The 12,816-nt window shown below is 35.4% G+C and overlaps 1 protein-coding gene across 1 annotated transcript; it reads right to left on the bottom strand.

Moving 5' to 3' along the window:
- Positions 1 to 3,427: 3,427 nt before the first annotated feature.
- Positions 3,428 to 5,941, bottom strand: LOC145556718 (uncharacterized). The gene is made up of 4 exons (XM_081618370.1): positions 5,787 to 5,941; positions 4,265 to 4,332; positions 4,012 to 4,116; positions 3,428 to 3,909 (listed from the first exon to the last, which is right to left on the bottom strand). The coding sequence occupies exons 2-4, from the start codon at positions 4,307 to 4,309 to the stop codon at positions 3,817 to 3,819; spliced, it is 243 nt and encodes an 80-aa protein (XP_081474496.1). The 5' UTR covers positions 4,310 to 4,332; positions 5,787 to 5,941; the 3' UTR covers positions 3,428 to 3,816.
- Positions 5,942 to 12,816: the final 6,875 nt, after the last annotated feature.

Raw genomic sequence — 12,816 nt, 5'->3', positions numbered from 1 at the left:
GGTTTTGGAATATTTTGACTTTTTTTCGCCCAGAAATAAAAATTGACGAAATGTTTACCATGTCCCTAATACCCACCGGGAGTCCAATAGGGTGTGTGGAACCATTCAATTTGCTTTTAAACGGCCAATTTACCGGTTCACAACTTGCACCAATTTACCGCTTTACAACGGCCAATTTAATTAACTTGCACCGAACCCGACTTGAACTGAAATTGACTCAAACCCGTTTTAACTCGTCGAAACCCGAATTTAATCCAACTTGTTATGAACCTGACCTGAATTCAACCCGACTCGTTCCTAACTTGACCCGAATTTAACCCACCTGTTACAATCCTGACCTGAAATCAACCCGACTCTTTGTTGACCTGACCCAAATTCAACTCGACTTGTTATAGGCCTGACCCTAATTTTACCATTCCTATTACTTACCCAACCCAAAAATTCAACCCGATCTCTTACTAACCCGACTCGAAATAAACACGACTTGTTATTGACCCAACCTAAATTCAACCCAAAATTTTCCTGACCCGATTTCAAATCACCTTAAATGCAATTTAGACCACCTTATCATTGTTGATAAAAACATTTTTTCTTGGGAGACCAAGTCGGTCCAGGCCAACAAAAGAAAGGAGCATCATCCTCAAATTTAAGAGTTAAATATGGTATTAGTGGTGGGCATGGGCCGTGCCGGGCCTGCCGTGGGCCGTGCCTAGGCGGGCCATGAACAGTGTCGTGCCGGGCCGTGCCGGCCCACGGTGGAGGCGGGCCGTGCCGTGCCGTGCCGGCCTTCAAGGTTTCCCTGTCCACGGCACGGCACGGCCCACCGTGCCGGTCGTGCCGTGCCGGGCCGCCCGTCGTGCCGGCCACCGTGCCGGCCCACGGTGGAGGCGGGCCGTGCCGGCCCACGGCTTACCCTTTTTTCTTTTTTTTTTTAAAAAAAAAATTAAAAAAAACTTTAAAAAAACTTGAATTTTTTTTATGAAAGAAAAAATTGAATTGAATAATTATACAATTTAATATTTGAATTTAATAATTATTAAATTTTTTATGGAGTTAAGTTATATTAAATATTGTTTAAATTATATTAATATTTATTGTTCATTCATAATTTACTATATATCATATTATTCATATAACTATATAAGTATTAGACAAAAATTAAATAACAATATAACATATTCCATAAAATTAAAAGTTGAAAAAATTCATTCATAAAAATTTATTAAGTAAAAGATAATATGAAGTACAAGTGTACAACTAACAATAATTGATGAATAACTTATTTTGTTATTTTATTATACGGCTAATGTTAATAGAGTACATAGCCAACATAGGAAATACTAACATTTTCACTAATTAATAGAGTACATAGGAAATACTAGAATTTTCGCTAATTAATATTAATTCTCGAGTTGTTGGTAATCTTCAATCAAGGTCTTCATTATCTTCTTCGTCTTCATTTTCGGCTTCATGTTCACTAGCTAATGCGGAGGAGCTAGTTGAACCAGAACGATCGGAACCATCGATGTTGTCGTTGGCCGTAAAAGTACGATCTTGGATGCGTTCTTGGGCATCCATCCAATCCTTCAAGCAAACACACATTTCTAGTGTTTCGGGCTTCAAACTTGTTCTTCTATCGTCTAGAACCCTTCCCGAAGCACTAAAAGCTCGTTCCGAGGCAACGGAGGAGGCTTGGATGCTGAAAATATCACGTGCCATTGCCGCCAAAATTGGATGCTTTGTGCTTTGGGATTTCCACCAATCTAGGATGTCCATCCCCAACCTCGAATCTTCGTCCAAGCCTTTCATGAAGTCGTAGTTTAAGTACATTTGCAACTCCGAAACATCGCTTTGTGTTCGCCTTGATGATGATCCACTACCTGAAAACTTAGATAACATGTTAGCAGCTTGGGCCGCCAAACTTTTGCCCGTTTTACTTACGCTTTTGGATGTTTGAGAAGGGGCAAAATGAGTGACGGTTCCATATTTAGATTCATAAACTCTATATAACTCAAAAAATTTATCTTTCACATGATTTTTATATTGTTCGACACCATCACCGAGTTGCATGCATTCATAGTAAATATTGGAGGGAAAAAACAAGAGCAGCGCCAGTTTATAGCCGTTAGCCCGCGGGCCGTGCCTGCGGGCCGTGCCTGCGGGCCGTGCCTACGGGCCGTGCCTGCGGGCCGTGCCTGCGGGCCGTGCCACGGGCTATTGGCCGGGCTCGTGCCGTGCCGGGCCACTTTTGGATTTTTTTTCACCGCAGCCCGCACGAGGCACGAGGGGCGTGCCATCGTGCCGGGCCGGGCCTACCGTCGGGCCGGGCCGTGCCGGGCCATCCTCGTGCCGTGCCCGGGCCGCCCGCGTGCTGACCCGGCCCATGCCCAGCTCTATATGGTATACATTTGTTGTAGGGTCAAAGGAGATAATTATCTTCCTAAATTATAGACTATATATAGTTCCCTTGTATATTGCCATATATATTATAGTCAAAGGAAATAATTAGCTTGATAAAAATGATAATTATCTATTTATAGTTAGTTGAACCCGAATATGACCTGATTTGAAAATGACCCGACCTGATTGTACCCAGCAAATTATTTACTTGAACATAAACCGACTTGAATCTGAGAATGACTAGACTTGGAAATAACCCAACCTGATTGTAACCCGCAAATTATTGACTTGAACCGAACCCGACTTGAACCCGAGAATGACCCGACTTGAAAATGACCCGACCTGATTATAATCCGCAAATTATTGACTTGAACCGAACCCGACTCAAACCTGAGAATGACCCGACCTGATTCTAACCCGCAAATGATTGACTTAAACTGAACCCGACTCGAACTCGAGAAATACCCTAACCCATTTTAACCCGTGAAAACCCGACCTATTATTCACCCGACCCGAATTTAACCCGACCTAAACCCGATAAGAAATATGACCCAACGTGACCCAACTCAAGCATGACTCAACTCGCATAGGTTATGGAATTAATCTGAATTGACCCGACCCAAACCCGACTCGTTTACCCGAATTGACAGTTCTAGACATTGCCACCAACCCCAGCACCTTTATAAGAAACATTCAAACATCCACCGTCAACACTGAGATGATTATGACAATGGTAAAAACACAACACCCTCATCATGTTCCCAGCATCACTTGTTAAGTTCTGTACCAAGCAGGGGAAGAGAACCCCACTCTTCTGCAGTAGTAAGTACTCTAAATGCTTTAATGTGTCCAGACCTTTAAGGAGCTATTCTGATTTACTAAACTGAATTGTTTATGAGAGAGGGAAATTTGGAACTGGATTGAAATTAAGTTGAAGAGAACAAGTCCTAACTGAATGCAAATATAGTTTCTTGAAGTCCGGTCTTTAGAGGATCAGCCCAACTAATTCCAACTTAAAATGAATATGAGCAGCAAAGAGTTCTCAATACTCAACAGAACATATATATATTTCCTTGAATCACAGTTTCTGCTTAGAGCTAAAGAAATTTAAAGATAACACATCTGTGGCACACTGGCACACAATCAAGATCTGTACTACTTGAATTTTCTAAAGCTCCAACATTAAATTATTGTATCATTGATTCAACTATACAATCTCCGCAAGTCAAAAAATTAATATCATAGCACCTAATCCTCGTATATTTTTGGTACATGAATACAAATTCAGCAATACAAAGAGTAACACAGAGTAACAGCTCCTCTTTCTTTAACTGCTATGAGCACAATTAACTGCTAACACAACCTCAGTACCCTTTATTACTGCAAAACATACAATTGCAACGCCCAAATCATTTGTTAACTTTGTCCCGCTGTTTCTTTCCTCTGCGCTTGTAATGTTTCTTTCAGTTTCTTGCTCTGTTCAAAGTTTGCCTTTCGCTTTACAGCTTTCTGAGGGAAAACATGAACATATGATTATTCAACCACCCAAAAAAAGAAAACAATGCACATAATTAGATAAAAAAAAAAAAAAAAAAAAAGAAGAAGAATTACCTCCTGCCTGAAACAGCGATCAAGTTTAACTTTAAGATCGGTGCACTCGCCAAAAAATTTGCCTACGGGGTGTTCTGTATGACATTTCTGGAATGCCTCAATGATCTGCAAGATACAATGGCATCATCAAATTCTCTAATCTTTAAAAACTACAGCAGCTGCAGATAACAAGCACAACATAAATATAACCAAGGTGCTAAGATACAAACATGACATAAGATCAGAAAGGTGAGAGAAGAAAGTTTAAACTTACTTCAACACACATTGGGTGCCGGTGTAATGTCAAAGGAGGATGCATTCTGCGAAGCACAATAAAATTAACTGGCAAAGAAAGCATTGAATATCAATTGCTAAGCTAAAACATAACCAGTCAGCGTAAACATACTCAAGGAAATGCAAAATACTTTTTAAAGTTTTTTCTTAAAACAAACATAAGGAGCTAAAAAGAAGAAAGGTGAGCATCACTAAAATCCCCCCCCCCCCCCCCCAAGCATTGCAACGCAGCTCCCCAACCAAACAGAGACTACAGGGTACTTCTCACAGGCACTGATTTACAGACGCCTGAACTTTCAAGCATATCGAACACCATTTTCAATTACTTAAACTCATTTCGTAATTCTTGTTCTCAAAATGTAAAACTTCGTAAGAAAATAAAACCTCTAGCTTGTTATCCTTACTCCATTCTTCCCTACTCTCCTTGCACTCATTTTCTGTCATCCAACAAAAACTTTGTGCATCCTAATTTTCAAATTTAATTCAGCAACAATCTATGAACAAATCCAACTAACAGCTCACTACCCCCAACAGCTGTCCATCATCTGGGAGACTATGTTACGCCAAATTCCCATCAATCATATATTGTCTACATCAAACATTCACTTACAACATAATTCTTACCGAAAATGTATAATGAATTGATATGGTGTTACACTACAAATCTATACCATAAAATAGGATGAGAACTCCTATCACATTAGATAGTGTAAAGATATATACTTAAGTCTCTCACAGCACCACATGTCTCAGATGGTCCATCACAAAAACAGTAAAATGGCATAACAAGAAGAGATATCTTATACTCACACCAAACTTTAAAAGAAGATAAAAAACACAAGGAAAAGAAAGAAAAGCAGAAAGCAAGTCAAAGGAGCAATATAGGATATGAATAAAACTACAACTTAGGGTCTAATCAAGGTTGTTAGGATCATGGTTGTAACTTGTTATGTTCAACAGTGAGGGTGCAGAATCGGATCACTAGAATCTAATCGTAGTATCGAAAGATCCTAAAAATTTGAGAAAAAGAGCAATTGAAATGATACTACATGACTATGTATATCATGTAAAAAGAAACAAGAAAGTTTCCCAATAACTGCGAAATTATACGAGAACTCGTGGCATTGAATCAAATTAACTGAAGTTAATATCCTTAGCAAGCTCAACAATACCATAACTATAATTCAAAATATCACAATCACAATCAACAAAATTGCATTGAATAAACCCTAATTAAAAGCATAATCCAATCAAAACCTTATAATTTCTTCCAAGTAACCAAATTTTGCAATTTATCTCCCTCAAATTAGCAAAGACGGAGTAATCTCCTTTAAAATCACAAATAATTCATCATTTTTATACAATCATAACTCTAAAATGAAGAAGATCGGATTTTCACATTATAACAGGCGGAAAAATTCAATTAACAAAGAATAATAAGTAATTGTAAAAACCCCTGAAGTGGGATTAAAAAAGAAAGCGAGGGTAAAAAATGAACTTACATCAATTAAATTGAAAAGAATACAACGGGAAGAGGACAGACGATGCTGAAGAAGTTGAGTGGTTTGAGAGGAGAGAGAAAATGGTCACAAAATCGCAAATGTGTAGAAGAAATAATAAGGGATTGCGGAGATCGCAAGTTCAACTCTCCTTAAATTTGGACTGAATGCCGTGAATAGGTAGTGTGATTAAACCACGAAAATGTTGTCGGGCCTCGGGTGCACGTATGATTTTTTTTTTTTTTTTAGTTAAGCACGTTGAAGTAGATGAACTCGAAGGTTTTTTTTTTTTTTTTTTTTTTTTTCGTATTTATATTATTTCTTAGGCACACTTTGTATCTGTGTGTAGGGCTGTGCACCGGTCCAAAATCGGACCGGATCGGAACCCGAAATCACCATTTTTAAAGGACCTGGACAGTAATGAATCGGTCCGGGTTCCAGTCTAGACCTATTTATTCCGGTTCAATTTTGGACCGCTTAGACACTTTTTTTTTTTCCATTTTAATATTTTTGTATATACATCATTTTTTAACGTCTTTTTTTTGTTTGCGTGCCTTTTTTTTTTTGCACCTAGAATTTATAAATTACAAGTTATTACCTGGACCGGACCGAAAACACAGAATCAACAAAATATGAGGATCGAAGGCCGACCCAGAATCCAATGGTCTAATCTCGGTCCGATTTCCAATCTCAGTTCTTTTTTGCACACCCCTACCCGTGTCATATATATAATTAATATTTTTTAAATGGGATTGAAATGGAATTAAAGAATTTTTTTTATATCGATAGTTTTGTATTACTATTGTAATAAAATGTATGAAAATTGGATGTTATGAAAATACTCCTACAAATTGCAGCTTCTGACAAGGTTAAAGTTTTACCGTATAAGGTCATGTTCACTTCAGCTTAAAAAAAATTAAGTAAAAATAATTTCAGTCACATAAATAATAAATTTAAAGATAAAAAAATAAAAAAAGTACATTAAAAAAGTGTTTTGGATATCATGAAAAGTTAATCCGTGCAAACATTTAGAGAGGATAGTATAGTTACAATTAGTTTTATGGTAGCCATTGAAAAATATTTGTATTTGATAAATAATTGATTAATCTTTGTATAAATCATGCAAAGGTTAATAAGCTAGATTTTATTTTATTTTACGGTAAGAAGAAGCTAAGGACCCTAACCGAATTTCAACCCTCAAGGTTTTTATGGTTCGGTATTTGCGGATCACACACTTTGAAAGTGAGGGGGGAAGGGTAACGGTCTAACGGATTTCCCACTCTTAAAGTGCCACAAGACTAGTGGGCAAGGTTGGAAGGTACAATTCTTACCATTAAACCAAGCTTAGCTTGATGGTTGGAGGGGGAGGGAAGGGTATACTGCAAATGTACACCTAATTTTGGACCTAAGAAATATACAAGTATTTTTTTACGGGATATGAATATATGATCTTAGTTAATCCGTATTAAATTAAATCTATAGAGATAAATTTATCCCTTAATTAAAACCCTAGCCATACAAAACTTCTTCTTTAATTATTATCTGCTGGGATCGGATCTCCCCTCACTTGCTTTAATTTTGCTATCAATTATCTCTTCCTCACGGAACTGTCGTCGTTTGTCTAGGCGTCTTGCCCTTGCTTCACCGCCGCGCCACCGGTCTACTTTAGGTATCTTAATTTATTTGTTTTCTCTCTTTTTCTTTTCCTTTTAATTTTACTCCATAATTTTAGGGTTGAATTCTTGCATGATATCTTCCTCCTTAACTACTCTGTCAATTTCATTGTTCTCCAAATTATATGCCTTGTGAGATGTTATTATATTCGTTACAAATCATATTTCCAAAGTATATATTAACCTTTTATAACAATAATAGTGTGTTTTTCGTAGGTATATAAAAAAGATGATAATGGTAAGAAAGCAATTTTCTATATACAACCGGTTATACTATCCATAGGACATAAGATCAAGTTTTTTTTCATGTGTTTGTACCTATGTACGTTATTAAAGAATTTCGTCGGAGATGTGTTCGTTGAAGATACACAAGAGTAGTCAAATGTGTACATATTATTTAAAACAATCACGTAATTAATACATGTATAACATAATTTTTTTCTTTCTTTTTGGTTTTCAGGTCAAGTAACATACATTAATCGTCAGTGACTTTATACAAATAATAAACTTCTACAAATTTGTAAAATATGGAATTGAAAAAAGACCACATTGTGGCGTTGATAGTATCTGCCTGCATTCTTTTTGGCGTACTGTTGTTGTTATGTCTGTGCTGCTGCTGTATGGGAAGAAAGAAACAACAGCAAACATCGAAATCGAGCGATGTTGGTGTTGGTAGACCAACAGCGACACCAACAAGTAAAGGTGTAAGAGACGGCAACATGGCTATTTTGGGTGCAGCTACTGGTGTTCTAGCTGCTAGTGCTATTATATCCGCTTCTCAAGCTGGATGTGGTGGTGGCGGATGTGGAGGTGGTGGTTGTGGCGGTGGCGGTTGTGGAGGTGGAGGATGTGGTGGTGGCGGTTGTGGTGGTGGCTGCTAAAGTAGGGTGGCATGGTATGTAGTGTTTAGTTCATCAGTTTTAGTTTTATGTTTAGTTCATCAGTTTTAGTTTTATGTGTTTGAAAAATAGCTAGTAGTGCCAAGACTGCCAACTAATTTTGTAGTGCTCGTAGTTTATTTGATTAAGTACGTTTTTAAAAGATACCTAAGGTTTAGGGCTAGATATGGTATACATCAGTAACATCGATCACTACTTACTACCAACTCGCTACAAAAATAAATGATTTCCTTATGATAGAATATAAACTTATTTTTTATTGTTATTAGGCTTATTGGAACAGATTTTATACTATCACGTTCCCTTAAATTCGAGCTTGTTAGGCTTGAAATGTAATTGTATTCTATTAAGTAATGCAAGAGTCTCAGATTCCTGCAATACAATGTTTGTAATCTAATCAAAGGCTTTGGCAAAACTATTGATTGTTTCTAATGTTACTTTTCTCCAATTGAACAAGTACATCTATTTAGCTGTTGATTTAACTCTTGAAATCTCAAAATTTAAATATTACTAATTCAGAAATAGACTTCTCTCATATACGAAAGAAGGGTTTTTTTTTTTTTTTTTTTTTTTTTCGGAATTAGTCAAGTAAATAATTTCTTAATTTCATAACAACAAAAAAATCTGAACTCTATAGTTTATATCAATTATCGAAAGTCATAGCCCAATTGCATGAAGTATTCAAGCAATAATCTATATATGTAGAATAATAAAATAACATTTAATATGACTTGACTTGGTTTTCTATAGTCCTGCCCTTAAAGTATGAGAAAGAGTAACATTATTTTTTCCAACACAAATTATACTACACCGTTTAAACAAATAATCATATATAAAAGGTGTAATGATCAAATTAGAAGAATTGCATCCAATATAAAATTTGAAAGATGAAAACATATGCTATAGTAGTGCTGATAGTATTATGCAGCTTACTTCCTCTATTCCTATATTTGCTTCTAATAATAATATTATGTGTAAAGACAAGGAAACGGAAAATTTCCGCTTCGCGAAGAAATATTGCTGCTGCAAATGGTGATGTCGAAATTGGGAGAGGAACAAATATTAGAGGTGTAAAAGATGGTGATATGGTCATTTTAGCAGGAGATGGTGGCCGTTCTATGGCTCCTGCTGATAGTAATATTGGAACTGAAGACGACGATTGTTGCTGTTGTGGCTGTGGCGGTGATGGTGGTGGTGATGGTGGTGGTGGCGGCGGATGCGGTGGCTGTGGCGGATGTGGTGGCTGAAGTTGCAGCGAATACAAGTGTACAAAATGTATGTTTTAATTGTGTTCAAATCGTGTAAGTGGATATCCAAGTTTGACAACATGTATATATTTTTGGTGAAATTTTCTTTTTAAATACTTACTCCGTTTACCCGTAACACGCTTTGACTCGCTTTTGTGGTTTATAAATACGATAAAATACATTCATGTGAAATCTTGTTTGAATCGTTGCAACGTATATTTTATCAATGTATATTTTATCAAATTCTACATTTTATAATTTTAAAATATTGATAATTAGAGATATTAATCGTTAAAAACATGCGCTGACAAGCGTGATAATAGATTGGTGTCAACTAAAAAAACAAATTAAAGGAAGCATATGGTAGAGTTGTAAAATTGTGTTGATTTCTTCCTATATTCGTTTATTTATAATAATAATAATAATAATAACTAATAAAAACAATAATAATAATTTTAATTTTACTAATGTAAAGAAATATAATAGAGAAGCACTTAAAATAATTTCAACTCAACAAATATAAGGTTAGATGAACAGTGCCTAAATATCCCAAGTCCGCTAAGGAAAAATAATTTGATCACTTTTAGATAACGCATTGATATATAACTCATATCTCGTAATAAACATCTTTATGTCTATGTTTAACTGGGCCTTTATACCCATTGATATCTAGAAGACCATATTTAACCGGGCCTTAATACTATCTCCATTTTTTATTATTTATAACTTTAACAAATTTTATACTCCCGTATTATTGCTTTGAATTGGTCCATCTCGCACAAATTTTTATTTTGGCACCTTTTAAAAAAGCCTCACATTAATGGAGTATGCTCCATGCATTTTGGAGAAAGAAAAAAAAAAGAGTTCAAATAGACCTGTTATCTTAAATAACTGGTCTCTTTGAAGCTGCTATAAACAGTAGCAACAAACCCGCCTGTTTTCCATACTAAAACAAAAGAGATTTGTTATATATAAACAGGTCTCTTAGATTCTGCCTTTTTATTGAACATACTTTCCATGTTAAAAGAAAAGAGACCAGTTATACATAAAACAGGTCTCTTATCTTAATTTTATTTTCTTACTTATTTAATTTTTTTTATTAGTGATTATTTTTACATATTTGTACATGAGTTTTCGTTTTTGAAGGACTCTCATTTATAAAAATTATAAAGTAATAGAATCTATCAACCAAAATGAATTTTTAAAATTTAAAGGCTAATTATTAAACGATAATACTAATATATAATATAGAACTTTTTTCTAATTTTTTTCCCCTTATTATTTTATGCTACCTCTATTTAGAATTCCTGGATCCGCCACTGCTCTCAGCCACTTCGTCCTTCTCTATTACAACTTAACACTCCTGCTACACGCAATTGAGATGTTTTCATAGTCGCTCTCACTTGTTAATTAGCTGGAGTTCAATTTTGCTAGCTCTCACACACACACTCACGGTTGTGTGTCTTCTCAGATCAATCACCTCTTCACAAATGCAAATACCTCCTTTTTACTTGCAACATGCCGACAATCCATTAATGTGGAGTTCCCTTCAACATTAAGGCCGCTTAATTGTGTCATATATCTAGATGCATAAATTCTAGCTAGTACCCCAAAGTCAACACCGAATAGATCAAAGTTGTCCATTCTAACTAGACAAAATCTAACCAAACATTGACCAAGTCCTCTTCACTTAAAGACTCCATCTAACTCGAACCTTAAACTACTTTTAAGTCCACAACCTTAAATTAAACCTTCACTAGCTGCTTTCCTTTATCTTTTCCTTGTTACAATTACAAATATTAACATTTTTAATGATCATATTAATACAATTGCATCCAGTTAAAAGATGAAAGCATATTTTATAGTGATCATAGTGTTAGGCTGCCTTGTTGCTCTAATCTTGTATATGTTTCTGAGAATAAGATGTGAAAAAAGGGAACAAAAAATCTCCAATACTTCGCAGGAAAGTACTGCTTCAGGCTCAGCAAATGGTGATGTCGAAATTGGCAAAGGAAAAATTACAAATACTGTAAAAGATGGTGATATGGTCATTTTAGCAGGAGATGTTGCTGTTGTTGAGGCTATAGCCAATATAGGTACTAATATTGTTACCCAAAACAATGATTTTGGATGTTTTGGCTGCGGCGGTGATGGTGGAGGATGTGGTGGAGGGTGCAGGGGCGGTTGTGGTGGCTGAAGTGGCAGCGAATACAAGTGTACAAAATGCTTTAATAGTACTGTTCAAATCATTTAAGTGGATATTTTTTTTTGGGTGTTTAGACGGTGTTAGAGATATGTGATATCGGAAAATATATGTGTGATATATATATTTTTCATAGATATTATTAAAGGAATAATATATTTAGGTTTATTTTATGTTTTCCTAAAAAAAAAAAAAAGGTTTATTTTATGTTAAGATATTATTAAGAGAATATATTTTTAGGGTTTATGGTTATGTTAGTATATCTCTTAGGAAGATTGTTTCCTATCGTATGATCTTAAGTTTTGTATAAATATTCAACTTGATGAATAATAATCAAGCCATTCAATTCTATTTTGTATTCTATCCTATGATCTTTAGGAATCGGAATATATTTGGTGGGGAAAAAAAAAAAAGGGATGTACTCATGTAGTTATGGTCTTGTTCATCCAGAATTAGTCAAGTAAATATTTTATAACATCAACAAAAATGTTAACTCTATAGTTTATTTATACCATAAATCCAAAGTCATAGCCCAATTGCATGAATAATTCATTAATCTATACTATATTGAATAATGATACAAGAACATTCCGATTAATTGATCATTTCGTGCATGTTAAACTATGACTTGACTTTTTTTTTTTTTTTTTTTGGACGGGAAAAGTATAACATTAATAACAAATTAACAAGTCATACAACATATAATTTGATTATTTGAAAAGGACGATGAAAGCATATGTTATAGTGCTGATAGTAATAGGCTGCCTTATTGCTGTAATCCTGCTTTTGATTTTGATAATAAGATGCGGAAAGAAAAAGGAGGTCAAAAACTTACCGTCGCAGAGATCCGTTACTGCTGCAAATGGTGATGTTGAGATTGGCGGAGGAAAAGGAATTAGTAGAGGTGTAAACGATGGTAATATGGTCATTTTAGCAGGAGATGGTGGCCGTGTTTTGGCTCCTGCTGCTGTTGTAGCCAGCACATCAAGTAATGGCAACGTTGGTAGCAGT

Source organism: Chenopodium album, chromosome 8 (genome assembly GCF_948465745.1).
Source record: "Chenopodium album chromosome 8, dcCheAlbu1.1, whole genome shotgun sequence".
In the NCBI taxonomy this organism is placed as follows: domain Eukaryota; kingdom Viridiplantae; phylum Streptophyta; class Magnoliopsida; order Caryophyllales; family Amaranthaceae; genus Chenopodium; species Chenopodium album.
The sequence above is the reverse complement of the archived record's forward strand: the minus strand, read 5'-3'. Positions and strand labels throughout refer to the sequence as shown.